The sequence below is a fragment of the Phascolarctos cinereus genome, unplaced genomic scaffold, assembly GCF_003287225.1.
Source record: "Phascolarctos cinereus isolate Bilbo 61053 unplaced genomic scaffold, phaCin_HiC Scaffold_5;HRSCAF=322, whole genome shotgun sequence".
In the NCBI taxonomy this organism is placed as follows: Eukaryota; Metazoa; Chordata; class Mammalia; order Diprotodontia; family Phascolarctidae; genus Phascolarctos; species Phascolarctos cinereus.
In genome coordinates, this window is record NW_027555958.1 from 78,365,807 (window position 1) to 78,386,090 (window position 20,284).

Genomic DNA, 20,284 nt, shown 5'->3' on the forward strand with positions numbered 1-20,284 from the left:
CAACTGCCGGCGTGGTTTTTTTTTAACCCGTCCGTGCCCAGCCGCACTGGGGCTGCGGGTCAAGAAGGTAGCCCAGGAGAGCTAGGGGCCCCTAGGCACGGCGGGAGAGCGGGACCGGGCAGAGACCCCAGGGGCAGGGCGCGTGGTAGAGAAGCTGGGGCCACTGGAGGCTGGGACCGTGGGGAAAGGGCTCCATAAACAGCAGGCTGATGTTAGCAACAAGCCGGACCTGCGGGAGCCGAGGGCGCCCGGCAACGCAGCGGGTGTTTGTCAACACGGAGGGGGCCCCCAAGCTTCGCGGGGAGTCGCTTCGCCCCTGAGCCCGACTCTCCGCCTCCGACCCTCCCCCCTGTTCCCCCTGGCTTCGCGGGCCCCCAGGCGGTCACTGGAGAAGGACGAAGGCTCCCGCCGCGGCTGCAGAAACCCAGGAGAGGGGCCTTTCCCCGAGGTCTTGACTATAAACAGACACGTTCATCTTTTTTTTCCTATTAAATTTATTCACAAAAAGTGAGACTGCAGCGGGAATGGGGGCTGTACATGGGCAAAAGGTTGGGCAGCTCTGTACACGGGTCTGGGAGGCCGGGGAAGCCTCCAGGTGTTAAGGGGTCGTTTTTGTTTTAATAAAAAAAATACAGGGGAGATAGCCCCTCCCAGATTAAAAAGACACAAAAATAGACGTCTCTGAGGTAAATGGGAGGTCTGGGATTTATGGGCATCAAGAGGGCTTCACAGGTCCCGGGACTTGGAGTTTATCACAGGCACCTCGCTGGCTCCTGCATCAACTGGTAGAACAGCACGTAGCCCTCACTGGAGGCCACCTGGTTTTCACTGACAGGGGAGACACTGGAGAATGGGAACAGGACCAGGGAGAGTTGGTTGGTGATTTGGTCACCTCCAAGTGTCCAGTTCTCCAGGGCCCAGGAGAAGGCAGAAGAATCCCAGTCACCTAAAACACATACCCTCCTCCCCTTTCCCTCCCTTCTCCACACTGGCTCCTGTTCTGGACTTGAGAGTCAGAGACAGGTGTTGGGGAAATGCTGAGATAAGAATGAGACAACGTAGTTGTCCTCACCGAGAGTCATTGTAGACATGCCAACCAGTCTGGCCCCGGCACAGGGCTGTGTAGTGACCATAGTGGACACTGCCGGAGTGGTTGCAAAGGGCATACAGCTGGTACACAGGACTTCCTGTAAAATTAAAGCTATTTAATAAGTCCTTCCCCCGGGACTGCCTCCCTTGGGCACCAGAGTCCCCTGGTATTCTTCCTCCTTCCTTTCCTCTCCATCTCCCAGGAAGCCACACGACCAGACTTACCAGCTTTATCACTGGCAAAGTCCCCTAGGCTCAGTCGCTGCAGGGGGAAGTCAACTCCAACAGAACTTTTTTTAATAGAGCCTCGAGATGCAGAAAACCGATTCAGGTCTAGGCCCCGTTAAGGAACATGGAGTGAAGGGAAACAAGGTGGGAAGTTTGCAGACTAAAGCTACTGACTCTCCATAAAGAACACCTGGAGAGACAGATATCATGCACTGCTCCCACCCCAAGGAAGACCAGACCCACTTCACACCCTATTGCTCTTAGGGCAATCTCTTCAACCTCAAAGAGTATGAAGAGCTCAAGGACAGTGTGCCTACAGGAACACTAACAGATGAGCAGTAAGTGAGGGTGACGGGAGACTTGGAGAGGCCATCCCAAGAGCAGGATACGGAGCACAAGGATCCGGGGGAACCTTTGCACAGTCAGCTTTTTGGTGCTCCGTGTTCTCTGCCGACATCTGTCACACACCTGCATGGCAAATGAAGGTAACGAGTCCCACATCCTAAACATGTTGAAGTTGTCTGTGCCCTCCATTCACTTGGTATCCTGCAATCTGTCCCTCACGCCCACCTGAACAGAGGGACTTATGATCAATCCCCCCCTCCCCTGAATATTGGGGGTGACTAGAAAATCATCTCCCAATTCCCCTCTCACTATGTGTGGTAATTCTTAAGTCTTCCATGTTATGGCTCTGTCTCCCCTCCCCCACTACTGCATACCGGGGCATTTTCTGACTCCAATTCTTCCTCCTTAGTGAAGAGGCTGAAACAATCCCGAAGAGACACCTTACCTCCAGCAAACCCTTTCTGGAGAAAAAGGGAAACAGTATCCGTATAACTTCAATTTGACCACCTCCAACCCAGGACTCACCCAAGATGTTACACATCCCTTTCAGGTACCCTCCCCTAGGGGGCCAACCCCCTCACTCCCAAACCTAGAGGAATAAGTTTAGTAAGGTCCAAGGATATATAGTTAAAAGTGCATAGTGCTACAGTTGCAAAGACAGATAGATATTTACTCATCACTAATACAGATGATAGAAAAAAAAAAACCAATGAAAACCCAAGATGGCAGGCTAGGAATAGGCTCCATGAGGTCACAGTCCCTTTGTCTATTCATCCCCTAAATCCCCCTAAACCCTCACCTTGGGGATAGGCAGGGACAGGTCACAAAAAACCTCAAAGGTCGTGGAGCGATACCCACAGGCCTGGCACTTGAGGCAACTTTTCAACTGGCCAACAAACAGGTCTAGAAAACAAAAGGTCTCGGGGAGATGAGTTTTAGCCCTGAAGCCCTGTCCCACCTGTACAAAATGCCCTGTCCCCATTTCTATTGCTAATCTTCACACACACCCTCCTTCACACACACACTGCTCATATTTTCCTCCCCTCTATGGTATATTTCAGTCTTCCCAGTCCCACTTTCCCATTTCTCCACCTCATCTCTATTATGTTTTCCTATTCACACTGCCTTCATACCCACGATTTTGCTGTCTTCTCGATCCAAGTATCGTTTCCACATTAGATTGGCTCGCTCATCATCACTGTCACAGAGCATGGAAAGCAGCCCTGAGGCCCCAGGAAGACAGGGTACCAGCCTCAGGCTGCCCTCTCTCTCACTAGAAGAGGCCCCATTCTTAAGTGCCCCCAAGTGAGCCTGGTGCTCTTTTCTCCCTCCTCGCTCCTTCACTAACCTTGTAGGAGGTAAGGGCATTACGGAACGTCTCATAGGTCAAGGAAGATGAAACAAAGATAAAGACATGAACACACAAAGAGAGAGAGAGAAGGCTTTTCTTCTGCGTCTCATTTCTTTTACCCCACTTCTCATGTGTGGGAGTCCTCTTCTGCCCCTTCTGCCATGCTAAGTCTGCTCCCTTTCCCTAAAAGCTTCAGCTAGGCCAACTCCCTATTTTCCCCTCAATCCCTTTCTGTAACATTCATCTTCTCCCCACTTCATTCTATCCCTGCCCCCTTTTTCCCAAATCATTGCTGCATCTCTGCCTCCCCCTCGCCCCAGAAAGGGTCACTTCTAACCCTGCATTCCTAAGCCTAATGAGCTTATATACAGAAAATATGGGTAAACTAATAGATTTATAAATAAGGAAGGGGGATCAGGAAAAGAAAGAAGGCTCTCCCCTTACCTCAGCTCAGGCTCTTCAAGGAGGCCCCCGCCGGGGTAGAGAGGGGGCTGGGGTATCAGCCAAGATGGGTGGGGCCCGGCGGCCCCTCCGGTTGATCTCTAGATGTAGCCGCTCCATGAGGAGCTTCAGGAACTCCTGGGCATCCTGCTGGCTATAGCCAAACAGTGACTGGTGGACACTGACTCCTGTCCTCCCTGTCCCCCTTTCCCAGACAGCATCCCACACAAGAATAAGGATTATCTATAGTTTCATGAGTGACATTTTAAGAATCCTCCTATCTTACCTCTGCTTAGGGTTGCCTGCCCTGTCCCACCCCTACCCCTCACCAACCTGGCCAGAGGGAAGTTCTTCCTCCTACCAGACCCCCACCTGTATCCGGAGAAGGAAGGGACATATTTCTGGAAGACAGTGCGGAAACGTGTAGGGTTCACAGCTTCACAGGAGTCAGGGTGCCACAGAGCTCCCAGCACATCTGCAAAGGCTGTTATGGGATGATGGACAAAGGTGAACCACTGAAGAGGGAGGTGGAAAAGGGGCACTGGAGGAAAGAAGTTGTCTCTTTGGGATTAATGGACATTATGGAGAGGGCAGATACATTTGTATCAGATGTATTTGTTGATGGAGGTGGCAGTGGTATCAAGGGTAGTTTTCAAAAGTTGGAGAATTTGGGGTGGAATGAGCAGAGGGACCACTGGACTAGGAATGATAAGACCTATATTCTAATGCTGTTTCGGCCACTTACTAGCTGGGTAATCTTGAGAAAGTCATTAATCTCTTTGAGCCTCAGTTTCCTCATCTGTAAAATGGGGATAATACCTGCTCTACCTACCTCACAGGAATATTGTGAGAATCAAATGAGATTAACAGATGTGAACAAAATTTTAAAAACTGTTAAGCATCACACAGATACAAAATGCTAATTATATTAATCACATATAAAATAATAATATAAAGTATATTACTACATGCTAACAATAAGGAAAATAATGAGGCTACAAAGAATGGATCAGGCATGTTTTCCTACCTTCAGTAAGTTCTTGATGGGCACGGCCCCCACCAGGCACCTCTTGCCGAAAGTCTCTCCGAAGACAAAAGTCCCGAAGTGGCCTTGTGCTGCTCAAACACTGTAACACGGCATTCAGGAAGCACTGTAGAACACACAGAGTTCTCCATTCAGGCCCACACCCAGACAGAGCAAGCACATTGCTCTGCCTCATCTCAGGTCATGAGTTTTGTCACTTCCCTCCCCTTTTTCTTGTTGCCAGGGATTGAGGAGCACTCACCGTATTACCCAGGTTCCGGAGACCAACATGGCCAGACCCCAAGAGCAGTGTGTGATGAGCCTAGGAAAAGGCCACAATGATAAGCTGAGGGCTCCCAGACACCACAACAAAATCCCCAACCTGTGTCTTCCCCTTCCAAGAGAGCTGACTCTCTGGGTCCCTTTTTCCTATCCTCTGACTTATATCCAATCCCTCCACAGGTCCCTTTGTCCCCCTACCTCACTGGCCATGAGTAGTATCCCCAGCACAGCTGTGTGCATCACTGACTCTGCCATTGCTGTCCCACCTCCTAGCCCATTCCGGTTCTGCCCAGCCAGTCGGCGCTGCAGTTCCCGGGGCAGTTCCCCTAGCACTGGCATGACTCCCCAGTTACCCCCAGCCTCCACCCTCCTGCCTCTGTGACCCCCTCCTGCCCCCGTGGCAGATTCCCTTGCTGGCCCCAACTATGCTTAGTTCAGCTAGCACAGCAATAGCTTACTCAGCTATCCCATGCTCCCTCAGATATTCCTAGCCCCACCTTAACCCAAGAGATTAATTAGCCACAAACCAAGAGATGGGGGGGGGTGGAAAGGGGAGGTCATTGGGGAATGAAGGGCATAGAGACTTAAAGAAGAATCCCAAATAGCTAAAGTGAATCCCCAGGGGCTGATGCAGGACCATATGGCAGGAGATTCTGAAGGGCCTCAGGTGTCTCAGAAAAGGGTCTCAAGAGCCCAGGAAGGGAAAGGGAGACTAGAAGGGGGCTATACTAGTTAGCACTGCCTACATATGACAACAAGAATGATGAAGGGGTGGAGAAGAGACTGAGAAAGAGGCAAGGACAGGAAACCTAACCAAGTCAGAAGCCCAAGGGTATGAGGGAGCTCAGATTTGGAGACTGATCTATATAAAACAGTCCTCACCATCTTGTCATCAGGGTGGACAGACTCCAGGGGCCGAGCAGACGTGAGAAAGGGGCCGTGGGTGGGAGGGGGCTCTGACTGAATGGTTATCAGGGTAGGGGGACCAGCGAAGCCACCAAGTCGACGAAGAGAGGTGCTGCGTCTCAGCACTGGGGGCTCAGGCCGGAGAGTCAGGCGGCTCAGTGCAGCTCCAAGCTCCCCGCAGCCTCGATGTCCACCTAAAGCCCCTACTGGCCGCAAGTCCCCACTGCTCACAGACTTGGACCGAGCCAGGTTAGTACGGGACGGCAGAGGCAGTGCCACAGTGGGAGGTGGTGAGCCTGGCAGGGGCACTCCATGATCAGCTCGGAGAGGGCCCCTAGGACGAGGGGCTGAGTTTCTCCCCCGCCCCAGCTCCAGCTTCTTGAACCTTTCCTCAGGGGGTCCGGGCCGAGGGGGCAGAGGCCTTAGCACGGGGTTAGGCGCAGGTGCTGGGCTTCGGCGCTCCTTGCTCCTGGCCCTGGAGCTGATGGGTACCTTGGCTCCCACCCGGGGCTGGACACTGATGGGCTGTTCACGGGCCCGGCCCAGTCGGTGCTCCGAAGCCTGGGGCATATTGGAGACCCGGGGCAGGCCCTGGGAGGAGAGGAAAGGGTCAGCTCCAAGCCCCCCTCGGGGGCGGTGCCCATCCACATTTGGGCTGTCCTCTGGGAGGCTGGGTTGATGGCTGGGCATCCTCGCTCCAGCTCCAGCTCCTCATCCCATTCACTGCCCGCACTCTAGTCGGCACCCTTGGCTAAGCACCCAGGGCTACACAGCCATGAGCCCCCAGGCTGTGCGGGAGGCTAGGGTCCTACCCCTGGCGGGGGACTCGCCCCTCTGGGTTCCAAGGCCCGTGCAAAGCGAGCGGAAGGCTACCTCGCAGCACCGCAGTAAAGCCCGAGGAGCCCACCCCACGCTCAGCCCCGTCTATCGGACCTCCCGCCCGGGCCCGGGTCGGCCCGCGTCCCCTCCCTCGCGAAGTGCTCCCCCTTCCCCCAGGTGCCTCGGCCGAGGGCCAGGGATGTAGTCGCCGCTGATTGGCTGCGGGTGCGGGAGGCTCCCAGGCCGCGGCGGACAGGCCGCCGGCCATCCTCCCACTTCAGCGGCGGCGTCCCGCCCCCAGCTCAGCAACTGCAAACGCGGCCCTCCCCCGACGCCGCCAGCACACGGGTCCGTACCCCCAGTCCCCGACGGCGCTGCAGCGGCAGGAGGATAGCATCGCCCCCCCACCACCGTGGCCCTTCAGCCTGTACCTGTCCCCAGCGAGGCGGCAGAGGGCCAGGCGGGCCCGGGCCCCAGTTCAGGGCCACCCCCTCCTGCCCCAGAGAACCTCCCCAGCGGGCCCGGCTGCTGGCCCTGCCGCCGCCGAGGCCGCTCCCGCCGCAGGCGCCACCGCCATCTTTGTTCCTCCCGCCCGGCGCTCGGGCCCGAGCTTCACCCGGAACGAGAGCGCCTGCGCAGCGCAGCATTCGCTCGGACCGCCTCCTTCGCGGCACTGGCGTCGCCCCGCCCCTTGCGTCCCGCGGTGGGTGCCATGGAAACGCAGCCAACTGTAGTAGTTGAGCCCAGAGCTGGACGTCTCCAAAGGCCTTGGCCGGGCGACATCTCCCGCGTCATTCTGCTGGGCCACCGGGCCCAGGTTCTCTGACTGACAGGGAACTGCAGGCTGCCAGGCTTGGGTAGGGGAAGCTGTCAGTCACTAGGAAGGGGCGGGCCTTCTCCCCCAGGTCTAATGTTATTCAATCTGCCATCTCCAAGGTTATGACAGCTCTGACTTGATACTAACCCAGAGCCAGCCAACCTGAGCAAACCCCAGCCTGGCGTGGACGAGGCTTCTCTTAGAGGTGCAGCAGGGGCCAGTCCTACAGCCTAAGCGCATTCGTTCATTCACTTAGTTATGAAGTTCCTACCAGTGTGCAAAATCCTGCTCTCCCCAGGATGCAATGATGAAAAATGAATGACCAAGAAGCTAACGTTTTGTTGAGGGTAGGAAATCAGAGATGCAAGTGACTGGAAAATGCAAAGAAGGGTTGAATTAGGGGCAGAAGAGGGATTCAGAGTGTTCTAGGCCAATTATTTTTACTGAAGCTTTTTACTCCCCAGTTCCTTTCTGACAGCACCCCACCTTAAACCCAGACCCCCTAGGTCTGTAACAGAGACCTGTGTAGGTACCCAGAAGGAACCAACATATTGACCATGTAAGTATACTCCTGCCTCATTCGGCATCTACCACCTCTGAGAAGGGTCATTCAAAGTCAGGATTGGCAACTACATTGAGCAGAGATATTTCCTTGTTATCTAGAAGGCTGTTCCCTTGGTTCTGGATGATTTGCATTGCTTCGTACACATCTTCCCAAGTTTCATTTTCTTCAGCCTTTTCCTAATAGGCATCTGCTTTGTCTCCAATTTTTCAGAACCACTATAAATGTTTTTTGTCCACATAGGATTTTTCCCTCAGTCTTTGATCTCCTTAGGGTAGTATGCCTAGCAATGAGATGGCTGGGCCAAAGGGTATTTACACTCTGTTAACTTTTCTCTTTTTTTTTATTTTATTAATTTATTTTGTTTTATCAATAACCACTTCCATATGCTTTTGAGTTTAAAATTTTTCTCCCCATTCCTCCCCATCACTCTCCCCAAGACAGCGCACAATCTGATATAGGTTGTACATTTACATTCCCATAAAACATATTTTCACATTAGTGCTGTTATAAGTAAAAATTAAAACCAATAGGAGGAATCATCAGAAAGAGGAAACATATCTGTTGACTTTCTAGTATAGTTTCAACTTGCTTTCCAGAACTCTTGTACTGGAGTGTTTGCATCACCACAGCAATAGCTACATTTACCATTTTCACCACTTGTCATCTTTGCCAATATGATAGATATGAAATGAAGCCTTAGTTTTATTGGGATTTCTCTTTAGTGATTTGGAACACTATCAAATGGTTTTTAATGGTATTTCTTCTGCCTGTCCGTTCTGAGTAACTGAAAAATCAATGAAGGTTCCAGAGAAAAGCATAAAATAAAACATGCCACCCTCTCACCCCAGAAAAGCAGGGGTCTACCAGGACATTACATGGTGTACAGTATCAGCTGCAATCATTATTTTTGCTTAAGCATTTGTCTAAAAGGAGAGGGTTTGAATTGGAGATGAAATGTTGTGATATAAGGACAAAAGGCATCAATAAAATGTGTATTTTTAATTGCTTGTTCATGTTCTTTGATTATTTGTCTATTTAGAAAGTCATTCTCATGTGTACATGTTGCCTAGCTCTTTAGATATGACCTTAATCAGGCATATTTGACAGCCTCCCTTTTGTTATAGTGGCACTGATTTTGTTCTTGTAAAAGCTTATTAGTTTTACATGATTTCTATAATTCGAAGCTGATACTTTCAGCTGGGGCATCAAGGAGGCTTTATAAAGACAACAGCACCTGAGGTGAACCCCAACTTTATTTTTGTCAAGTAACAAAAACACTATCTCTATCCTCTCTTCCTCCCCCTTCCTCTATCTTGAGGAAAAAGGAAAAATACCCTTGTAACTATGCTTAATCAAGGAAACAAATTCTCCCATTGCCAAAGTCCAAAAAATGTTTCAATTTGTATTCTAAGTCTATAAACTCTGTGTCAGGATGCTTCATCACTCATGAGTCCTCTGGTTGGTCACTGTATTGATCAGAGTTCTTAAGTCTTTCAAAGTTGTATTTACAATGTTGTTGTCACTGTTCTGTTCACTCTCCATCAGTTCCTTCATGTCCTGGGTTTCTCGGAAACCATCCCCTTTATGTAGCACAACGGTATTCCATTACATATGTATACCATTTCCCAACTGATGGTCACTTTCTTAGTTTCCAGTTGTTTGACACCACAAAAAAGCTATATTTTTGTGCTTTTGGGTCCTTTTTCTCTGTCAGATATTGAATCTTGAAGTTTCTCTACAGAAGGATTTTAACAGAGACAGGAATGCATTTTAGGCATGGAGGAAGGCTTGCACACATGTAGAGGCAAAAAGCAGAATGATCCTGGACAGCTAATAGTCTATTGTGCCTGGAATGTAAAATATGAGAAAAGAAGCAGTATTGAGTAAGACTGAAGTAGTTTTGGAGAGTGAAGGATTTTAAATGCCAGGCTGAAAAAGTTGTTTTTTATCTTCTAGGTCAGAGGCAGCTACTGCAACTTGCCCACTTCAAGTCCACTCCCAGTTGTAAATGGCTAATACCTCTTCCCTCCCTCTTCCTCAAGCAAAAATGAATGAGACACAGGAGCCAGGGAAAGCAGCTTTTATTCAAGGAGGGCTTAACTACTGCCTCAAGCAGAGGAGGTGACACAACTTTTCATGTTGCATTTCTTCAGGATACTGATACTTTTCCAAATAGTGGGGAAGTGGTGGAATCATGGTCCCAATGTCTGCCAGCTACTTTCAGCCCTGTCCCCAAATGATACCAGACTGAGTAGGAGCAAAGCTTATTTGTAGCAATGCAACCCAGAGGCCCAGTCACTGCAACTTCAAGGCAAAAGGCAGAGAAGACCCACTGTATCAGCTGGGTGGATGAAGGTGGTGATGGCTGAAGGAGGCAGGAGCCGAGCACGTCAGAAGTTCAGACAGAGACATTACTTTTCTTTATGGTGGATCATCCCCTTCTGGATCAGGTCTGGGATCTCTACTGCCAGCCAAGGGCCCAACTACAAAATAAGGAATCCATAGAAATTTCACAGCATACTTTGACCCAATAAAAATTGAGAGATTCTTTGGAAGAATCCAGAAACATTTCCAACCCTTTGTAACTCTCAGCTATCTTTCTTACACCATCTCTGGCCATTTCCTCTGATATTTATTTTTATATATGCTATCTATAGATATCTCACCATATACCACCACACTTACCCCTAGAGCCATGAGATGAGCCAGCCCAAACTTTGGTACATTCCTAGCCCACAAGGGTTTGAAATGTTCAGTTAGGCATATTTTGCCACCCCTGAGGGAGAGAGAAGGAAAGTGAGAAGACTTGAGGTTCCCCAACTACAGGGTATAACAGCAACAGGAAAGGAAATGGAGAGAAATGTCCCTCCCCTGCCTGGCAATTCAAGCCAAGATAAGGGCCAATCAACATCCCCCATCCCATTATCCGAAAAGGGTAGGTGAAAAACCCCTCTGACATGAGTTCCCCTTGTCCCAACATTTTCTCATCTCCAATTCAGTCCCAACCTATACATCTTTGCCGTCTTTCCATCCAGTTCAGGGACAGCAATCTCTGGTGCAGTAGAGGGATATGTAATCGGGATCTAGAAGAATAAAAGAGTCATGAACTTCCCCATGCAGGGTTCTATAACCCCAGCCATGGAGGTGGCTGTTGGTTAGCAATGTTTTCCCCAAAGTATCCTTATCTCCTCAATCCCAGTTTCATCCCTTCATTCTCATAGTTTTCCTTAGCCCAAGAGGCTAATTTGCATGTTGAGAGTTCCCCTATTTCCCCCACCACCATATTTTCTATCCCACCACACTCACATCAAACTCGAGGTCAAACTCATACTTAAGTAGGTCATGGATGTACCAGCATTTTCCAAACCATCTGTAATAAATTCCAAGATTTCAGACCCACTTCTAATCCCCTCTTTTCTACTCATACCACACAGACTCTTTAGCTTGGGTTATAGGCCTGGAAAGACCATTGTGGGGTAACAACTGGGAGAAAATGGAAACCTGGGAGCTATGTTTGAAGCATTACCAAGCACTAGGTTGACTGGGAAAGAGGAAAAGGGGAAGCAGCCCTACATGTGAGATTTGCGGTGCCAGACCCCTAATCCTACCCACTCAAGCACCTTTGCCCCACCCCTCCCCAGAGGCCATGCCTACCTGGTCCCTTCCTTGTTGGACTCCAGTCGAAACCAGTCATTGTCAGCATTCTTGTTATTCTCCACGTACTAAAGGTACAGAGGAAGCATAAGATCAGAGACTTAAAAGCTGGAAGGCACTTCAAAGATCATCTAGTCCAACCCATACCCTGTTGGGATATTTATAAAATTACCAATAAGTAGTCATAAAGACTTCACTTGAAAATCTCCAGTGATGGGAAACTTAAAAACACTGAGGCAGTTCAGAGGGAAGAGAATTCTCTTCTCACCATGGAGAAATGTGGCCACATGGTCTCTCAGAATAACCTAACAATCCCTCGGGCCTTGACCTAGGTCACCTTGACCACGCCAAAGGCTGAGGTCCCAGACAGATGTGGGTTTGTTTTCCATGAGATAGAGCAGATCACTGGGGATCTGTGACCATGAACAAGTCATACAATCTTCTGATTCCCAAACTCCATACTTGTGCAATGGGGATAATAATATTTGCACTGCTTCTTTTGGAGGAATAAATGAGAAAATGTTCAAAAAGTACTAAAAAATTTGAGCTATTCTCTCCCTTGCCCTGGCTATGTACTAACAAAGAGATGCTCCTTGTAGGGCAAAGCAGATATCCCTTTGAAGAAACCAAGCCATACTTCAATACACCCAGACAAGTATCAGCAGGAAGATTTGGCTCTGCAAATGACTGATAGATATTTAGTACACTACAAACTTTGCAAAGCACTTTCCTGGCAACTGCGTGAAGCAAGTAATCCAAGTTTTATAATTTTTTTTTTCACAAAATGAGAAAACTGAAGATAGGGGAAATTAGGTGATGTGCCTGAGGTAAAGTAACTATTAAGTGGTAATGTTAGGATTTAAACTTAGCTTTCCTGGGCCACCTTGACACCTCCCCCAGTCATATGCCTAAGTACAACACAAGGGTTCTACTGAATTTCTATTCCACATTCTCACTGTAACAGAAAATTTCATCTGGAGAGCTGGAGGGGAAGGTGGGGAAAGAATTTAGTGATATCTCCATCTCTTTAAACCTTTCAGATTTAGAGGCAGCTAGGTGCATAGGGCACCAGGCCTCGAGTCAGGAGGACCTGAGTTCAAATCCGGCCTCAGATACTTGACACTTACTAGCTGTTTGACTCTAAGCAAGTCACTTAACCCCACTGCCTAGCCAAAAAGCAAAAAAACACAACCCTTTCAGATTTCTCATAACAAAAGGCTCTTTCCATGAAACCTAACATTAAGGGCCTACTATGTGTTAGGCACCATGCTAAGTATTAGGGATACAAAAAAAAGTAAAATATAGTTCCTGCTCTCAAGAAGTCTACAAACTAACAGGGGAGACAACAGGTAAAATAATTAAGTAAAGACAAATCATATACAGGATCAATTGAACATAATCAACAGAGGGAAGACATTAAAATTAAGAACAATTGGGAAAGGTTTCCTGTAGAAGGAGGAATTTTAGCTAGAGTTTGAAGGAAGCCAGGGGGTGAAGATAAGAAGGGATAGCATTACATGCAAGGGAAACAGCTGGTTTGAAAATGCCCATTCAGGAAGTGGAGTGTTTTGTCTGAAGAACCACAAGGAGGCTGCTGTCATTTAACTAAGGAGTATGTGGAGGGATGTAAGGTACAAGAAGACTGGAGAGGGGGAGAGCAGGTCATAAAGGGCTTTGAATGCCAAATAGAGGATTTTATATTTGATCCTGTAAGTGACAGAGAATCACTGGAGTTGATTGAGTGGAAGTAAAGGGAGGGGTCGAGTAGTGACAAGAATCAGACCTGCACTTTAGGAAGATCACTTTGATAACTGAGTGTAGGGATGACTGGAGTGGGGACAGACTTGTGGCAGGCAGACCCACCGGCAAGCTATTGCAAAATTAAGGCCCTGAAAGGTGAAGCCACACAGCTGTATAGAAACACAGCAGAGATTAGAAACCAGGTTTCCTGATTTCCAGTTTGATGATCTTTACACAACACCAGGCTACCTTCCAGTTTGACTAGTGAAGAGCCCAGCTTCAATTTAATCCAACAGATACTTAATAAGAGACATGAGTAAAACACTGAGTTGCTGAGAATAAAAAAGACAAAAATCAAACAGTTCCTGCCCTCAAGGAGCTTCTACTTTACTGGGAATGATGTCTTTACATTATTTATGCAGATAAATAACTACAAGATATTTTGAGGAGGAAAACAACACTAATCAGAGACCTTGAGTTAGAAGGGGCACATTAGTTAAGTCTTTTTTTTCCCCCCACCTTGGTGAGGCAATTGGGATTAAGTGACTTGCCCAGGGTCACACAGCCAGTAAGTGTCAAGTGCCCTAGTCCAGATCTGAACTGACGTCCCCCTGACTCCAGGGTGGGTACTCTATCCACTGTACCATCTAGCTGCCTAAGTGGGGGTGATGAAGGAGTGGCTTTTAGTAACGGGGAAAGCCTGTGCAAAGCCACAGAGATAAAGCTATATAGTAAGTCAAACAATTTGGCTAAAGCATGGAGTGGTCCAAGGGAAAGAAGGACTAGGCCCTGAGTCAGGAAAACATGTGTGATCATGGAGAAGTCACTTAACATAACACTGGCTACCTTCCTGTTCTACTAGAGAAAGGCCTAGCTTCAATTTAACTCAATAGAGATTCTGCCTCAGTTTCCTAAACTGTAAAACAGAGATAACGGCACTTGTCTTCCAGGATTACTGGGAGGAGTAAAAGAATATTATTTCTGAAGTGCTTAGTGCAGTGTCCAGCACATAGTAGGTACTATATAAAAATGTTATTGTTACATATTTATAAGGGGCAGCGAGGTGGCGCAGCCGACAGAGCACCAGCCCTGCAGTCAGGAGGACCTGAGTTCAAACACGGCCTCAGACCAAACACCTGACACTTACTAGCTGTGTGACCCCGGGCAAGTCACTTAACCCCAATTGCCTAAAAGTTAAAAACAAACAAACATATTTATATAAACATATAAAATAATAACCATATGATATAAATATTATTACAAAAACATTATAATTAGTATTGTTAATTATTGTAGTGTGAAAGGAATAACATGAAGTTGAAGAGGGCTTTAAAAACCAGTCTTGAGAACTCTGTATTTTATCTTAGAGCAATAGTAAATCATTGAAGATTTTGAGGAGGGAAACGGTTTGGCTGCACGTACGTTTTAGAAATATTAACTGGCTAGCTGGGTGGAGTATGGACTGAAAGTTGAGAGTGAAATTGGAAGGATGTTACAGTAGTCCAGACAAGATTCAGTAAGGTTCTGAACCACAGTAGCTGCGTATATGAAGAAATGGGAGCAGATTTAAGCTATGTTGGTAGAACTGACAAGTGACTGAATACTGAGAGAACTGGAGGGGGGAAGGAAGAGTCAAGGAAGACTTCCAGCCTGTGAACCTGGAATGACAGTGCCCTCAAATGGAAATGGGAAAACCCGGAGAAGGGGTGAGTTTAATGGGAAGGATAACGAGTTCTGTTTTGGACATGTCCAGTTTGAGATGGTCAGTGCCCTTCTCCTTCACGGGCTTCTAGGGTGAAAACGTCCATGGGGCAGCAAAGTGTGGAGCTGCAGAGTAGGGCCAGGGTAGGGCTACGCAGTCAAGGGGATGCATCTCTCCATCGAAGGCTCATCACCTCCACGCCCTCCGTGCTCTCTGCGAGCTCCCTGCCCGAGGCTGCCGCACTCCCCGGGAGCTAGTTAGTCTTCCAGCAGGAGAAAAGCGGACAAACGGAGCCTAGGGAGCTGAGCCCCCCCACAAGAACTCGGATGTTGGCCTTCTGGAGGCTTCATCCGGGGCCCCGGGGCACACAGCTGCGCAGGAGGGACACGTCACGTTCCTGCAGGCACCCTACTAACGCTCTGCGCATAAGGCAGTGACGATCAGGGTCCGCGAGGCCCGTGGCTCGGAAGATGGAAACTTTCTTTTCCACTCTTCCTTCAAGCATCTTGGGGTTCTGGGGAGAGGGGGGCCCAAAAAAGAAAAACCGGAAGCAGCTTCCGCCCGGAGCCTATTCCCGAAGAACCTATTTCTCCACCTTCCCCCTCCCCCAACCCAGACGACCGAGAAATCGTTACCAACCCGGATCAGTGCCTGATATTCCTCCTTGAGTCGTTGCACCCACAGCTCCCGATCCCGGGGCCCGGCGTTCGTTTTCAGCACCGGGATCTGGGACACCACACGCCGGGTGGCCTCGTCCGCCATCTTAGATCAGGGCACACGGCGACCCGGAAGCATTCTTCCTATTGGTCTCCTCAGCCTCCATCATCTTTACTAAGGGAAGCTAGAACGCCATAGAACAGCGTGATACTCGTTCGAGTGCCCTGTCGTTTACCGACATGTATGTGTGTTTGCCCCTTTGCCTGTGAGTGAAACGACAAAGAGAAACGAAAAAGATATTTTGCCGGTAGCTTGTCACAGAGGTCACAAAAATGACGCGTGACTTCCGCTCATGCTCGGTGAGCTCTTCCTAGAAAACTTACCCAACCCCAAGAGTTAACGTGGCAGCTGCATGGCAGTTCTCTCGTCTTTGTTCATCTCCCTATCCCGTGTGCGTGCCACAGGTTCTCTTGAACCGAAGACCCGCAGGATTCATCACAGAGAAAGTTTATCCAACAACTTCCCCTCCCTCTAAATGTATATACGCAGCTCCTTGTCCAGACTGAGCATGCGCGACTCGAAAATCGACCGTGACCTACTGAGGGCCCTCAATCAACCAACCAAAGTCAACCGAGCGCTTTCCCTGCAGCGCAGGGCCTACGACGTTACAGAGTCACTGCGCCCAAACAAGTACACGTGGGCCCTTTAATGGATTTGTCAAGTCTGCAAACGTTTATTAAAAGCCAAGCCTTGTGGTATATCCTTTAGGATATAAAGAGAGGCAAAAACAGCCCCTGCCCTGCAGGAGTTCATGGCCCAGTGTGGGGAGGCTACTTGCAAATCACTATGCACATACAAGATGATGAATTGGAGGCAACTTTACCAGGGGAAGGCGCTAGCATGGAGGGGAACCGGGAAGGGTTTCTGGCATTCGATATGTAGGTGCAGATCACAACCCAGCCACACCTTTTCTTCAGTTCCAGGCCTTTGACGTTAGGTGGGTACCAATGTAGCCCATCAGACTAGCTGTCCGTTTTGTCATGCCTGGCTCTCTCCCTTCCCCACTAGCTATTCTGCTCATACATCTCTTTACTCTTTTATTACTTCTCCAATCATCTTGGGAACTGCTGCCTACCATGCCCACTGCCCTTCTCTCCGTTATCCCTCAGATGACACCAAATTTTGAGTCATCCTAGGAAAGATGCAGACAGTATAAAGCTTACTGCTTGTTGACTGGATATTGAGAAAGAGGGATTGGGGTAGAACAAAATGTAGCTTTAAAGATTCTCTTTCTACAAGTTATCTCCTGTCAACTGGTCATCCTATACCAAGGGCATGTTCAGAGAACTATTAGAATCAGGTTTCCCCCTTAACCAGAGGCTTTGTTCAAAAGAACAAACAGAATTGGGGTTCCCCCTTAACCAGAGGCTTGATCAAAAAACAAACAGAATTAGGTTGGATGCGCATGTTTATTTCTCTCAAATCAAGTGACTATGCTTCCGTGCATGGAAGTCATTCGAAGTGACCTCAAGAAAGGCCAGCTGAGGAGGACCTTATATCCTCAGAGCCATTCCAACTCAAGATGCCTGTGTCAGCCAAAACTATAGTCTCCATATGTGTTTACCATAATATAAGAAAGGAATTTTCTTAATAGGATTCATAAATACAATAAGATACGAGAGATGCCAAAGTGTCAATTGAAATTATAGTTCCTGGATGTCTGTGTTTCTTCTATCATTAACATGACATAACATAACAGTGTCCATAAAATACCAAGATAAGAAAAAACCCATTATTCAAGACAGTGTACTGTTCAAGGCACCTGGTCCTTGTCAGTCATAAACAGAAGAATGCTCCTGGTCAACTTCATCTGGCCTTGTAGTTACTGACACAGGAAGGGGCATTTTGGGTTCACTCAGAGAGCAAAGCAAAGTATGTGTGTTATGCCAGAGCATGCAAAGCCCAGAGTGACACAAAAAGGTGTTTCTTCTGTTTGGCCAGTCTAGGTTTTAGGCCTTTCTCAGGTGAGGGAGGCTCAAGCTGGTCTGGGGAGGGGGCAAGCTGATTTATACTCCCATGCATATGTTAAGATTCTACAAGATTCCTTGAAAGAGGCAAAAACAGAGACAACTTTATTCAGCGGCTCTCAGATATCAAGAAATTATGAAACAGCTGTAGAAGGGAAGAGAAGGGAATAAGCATTTATTAAGTACCTACTATGTGCTAAGTGCTTCCTAAATATTCTCATTTGATCCTCACAACAACCCCTGTGATATAGGTGTTATTGTTATCCTAATTTTACAGTTGAAGAAACTGAGGCACTCCAGGGTCAAGTGATTTGCCCAGAGTCTGAGTAAGCAAAGGTAGATTTCAACTCAGGTCTTCCTGTCTCCAGGCCTAGAGTCCTATCCACTATACCATCTAATTGGAGAACCAGTGTAAAGGATATCAAAAGAGAAATCTATGACCAGAAAATAGATGGGCTGGTCACACAGCAAGAGCCTGTGCTTCCAAACATTGGTAGTCATGAGAGTACAAAAGTAAAGCCCCAAGAAATTTGACCAGATTAGTTAGAGGAATGGACAAGAGTCCTATGGGATGAGGAGGAGTATATGAGGGGCAGTTAGGTGGTGCAGTGGATAGAGCACCAATCCTGGAGTCAGGAGGACCTGAGTTCAAAAATCTGGCCTCAGACACATAACAGTTACTAGCTATGTGACCCTGGGCAAATCACTTAACCCCATTGCCTAGCCAAAAAAAAAAAAAGGAATAAATGGATTACTATCTTTATCTTTGGAAGATGCTAATGTACTCACTTCTATCACCTAGCATATGGTAATCCAATCCAATCCAATAAACATTTTTTAAACACCTATTTGCTGCCAGACATTGTGCTAAGTGCTGGGGATACTATTAACAAAGACAGTCCCTGCCCTTTGCCCTTAAGAAGGCAAAGTGGGATAGGTGAAAGAGAGAAGAATCTTGTTCTATGGAGATGAAATTAGGTAGAGCAGCAGGTGCACAGTGGAGTGAGTTGAAAATGCAATTTCTGCCCTCTACAAAGGAAGGCAAAGCCCTTCAATCAGAGGGGAAAGGATGCTGAGGGAGATAGTGTCAGTCAAGGCTACAGTTACTAGCATGATGATGAGATTAGAAGTAATGGGCTTATCTGGGGAAGAACTTAATGGATGAATTTTGATTTATTGATTGATTAGATCATTTTTTGGTGGTAATAATATCTGTGATTTTTGCAGTTGCTGGACATCTTCCCTTCTTTCAAATCATTTGAGAAAGGCTCCGTCAGCACTCTCAAAGCCTCCGTCAGCACTCTCAAAGCCTCCAGTATAGATCTCCTCTGAACAGATCGGATTTTATCGAGCTGTTCTTGCCTATGTTTGTCTGACAACCATTTTTATTTTGACATGTCTTCCATTTTTGTCCATTTGTTATTCTCTTTTCATAGTTTTGCCATCAAATGGAAAAGTTCTCAGGATAATCTGAATTAATTGGGCCTCTCACCAAGCTTTCTGTAAAGTAATTTTTCCCCTCTATAACTTTCCAATGTTTTATGTGGTGATACTGTTCCTAAGTTTCTATTATCCTGCCCCAAAAGATTTTGCAAAGGAGTTTACATTCTAAATCACTATTGCTCACTGCTGCTGTATCTCTCTGCTTGGCAAGGTTTGCTAACAGAGGCAAATTCCAAGGTATTTCTGACCTCTTTGTTGTAGCAATTGCTTTATACTGATTAAAAGTCCTTCACAAATTATAATGACCAAGATTGGCCCCAAAGAAGAGACATGAAAAGGCATTTTCCCACCTTTTTTGCAAAAGTGGGAACATTTGGGTATTGAATATTGCATTTATATCAGACTTTTTCAATGTGTTGGTTAGTTTTGATAACTGGTTTTTCTTTTTTAAATTGTTATAAGGAATGCCCTCTAGGAGGTAGAGATATATTGGGAAATGTAAATTACCTAAAAATGATATATTAATAAACATTTATTTTTTGAAGCTTTTCACAAAGTCCTTTGCTGATGCCTCATCATGCTGTGGTAGTGATCCTGGATTCTGGAAGGCTATATACAAGCTATGTTTCTTGCATACTGGAAAATCTTTGAGTATAGTCTCAGCAGGAGAATAAGTCTGCCTTTGGGGCAGCTAGGTGGTGCAGTTAATAGAGCTCTGGCCTTGGAGTCAGGAGGTCCTGAGTTCAAATCCAGCCTCAGACACTTAACACTTGCTAGCTGTGTGACCCTGGGCAAGTCACTTAACCCCGATCGCCTCACCAAAAAGCGAGAGAGAGAGAGAGAGAGAGAGAGAGAGAGAGAGAGAGAGAGAGAGAGAGAGAGAGAGAGAGAGAATAAGTTTGCCTTCTGAGAAATTACCTAAGTTTAGAGAAACTCATGAGGTAGTCTGGCCAGTTGATAATGAATTCTTTGGCCATATCAACCCATGAATAAAAGAAAAATACAAAATGGACCTCTTGTGAAACCCCTTTCCACTTCTGTAATACGATGGCAGAAAAGGGTACAGAGGGTACTGAGAATCACAGTTTTTAGACTGTCCATATACTTTATGTATGGATAGCTGTTTATATTCAAACTGGGAGAAGCTTGTCCTATGACCAAGGACATAAGAAGGGAGGAACTGAATTGTATCAT

General features: G+C 47.4%; 2 protein-coding genes and 2 long non-coding RNA genes across 4 annotated transcripts; 2 read left to right on the forward strand and 2 right to left on the reverse strand.

Moving 5' to 3' along the window:
- Nucleotides 1–460: 460 nt before the first annotated feature.
- Nucleotides 461–7,038, reverse strand: USP21 (ubiquitin specific peptidase 21). Its single transcript, XM_020972013.2, is given in 14 exon segments — nt 461–843; nt 1,073–1,187; nt 1,315–1,422; nt 1,707–1,785; nt 2,037–2,123; nt 2,462–2,565; nt 2,796–2,860; nt 3,458–3,481; nt 3,483–3,608; nt 3,827–3,938; nt 4,482–4,605; nt 4,741–4,800; nt 5,643–6,257; nt 6,917–7,038. Coding segments are annotated over 13 exon segments (1,689 nt in total). The 5' UTR covers nt 6,237–6,257; nt 6,917–7,038; the 3' UTR covers nt 461–752.
- A 101-nt stretch (nt 7,039–7,139) lies between these two features.
- LOC110197946 (uncharacterized) lies at nt 7,140–10,299 on the forward strand. The gene is made up of 2 exons (XR_002321609.2): nt 7,140–7,861; nt 9,824–10,299. It is a non-coding gene; the product is annotated as an uncharacterized LOC110197946 (long non-coding RNA).
- UFC1 (ubiquitin-fold modifier conjugating enzyme 1) lies at nt 9,932–16,102 on the reverse strand. Its single transcript, XM_020972017.2, has 7 exons — nt 16,004–16,102; nt 15,603–15,883; nt 11,522–11,589; nt 11,174–11,237; nt 10,874–10,950; nt 10,553–10,643; nt 9,932–10,350 (listed from the first exon to the last, which is right to left on the reverse strand). Exons 2-7 carry the CDS (start codon nt 15,723–15,725, stop codon nt 10,279–10,281), a joined length of 495 nt encoding a protein of 164 aa, XP_020827676.1. The 5' UTR covers nt 15,726–15,883; nt 16,004–16,102; the 3' UTR covers nt 9,932–10,278.
- Nucleotides 16,103–16,234: 132 nt separating this feature from the next.
- On the forward strand, nt 16,235–19,638 carry LOC144457532 (uncharacterized). The gene is made up of 2 exons (XR_013486900.1): nt 16,235–16,617; nt 18,875–19,638. It is a non-coding gene; the product is annotated as an uncharacterized LOC144457532 (long non-coding RNA).
- Nucleotides 19,639–20,284: the final 646 nt, after the last annotated feature.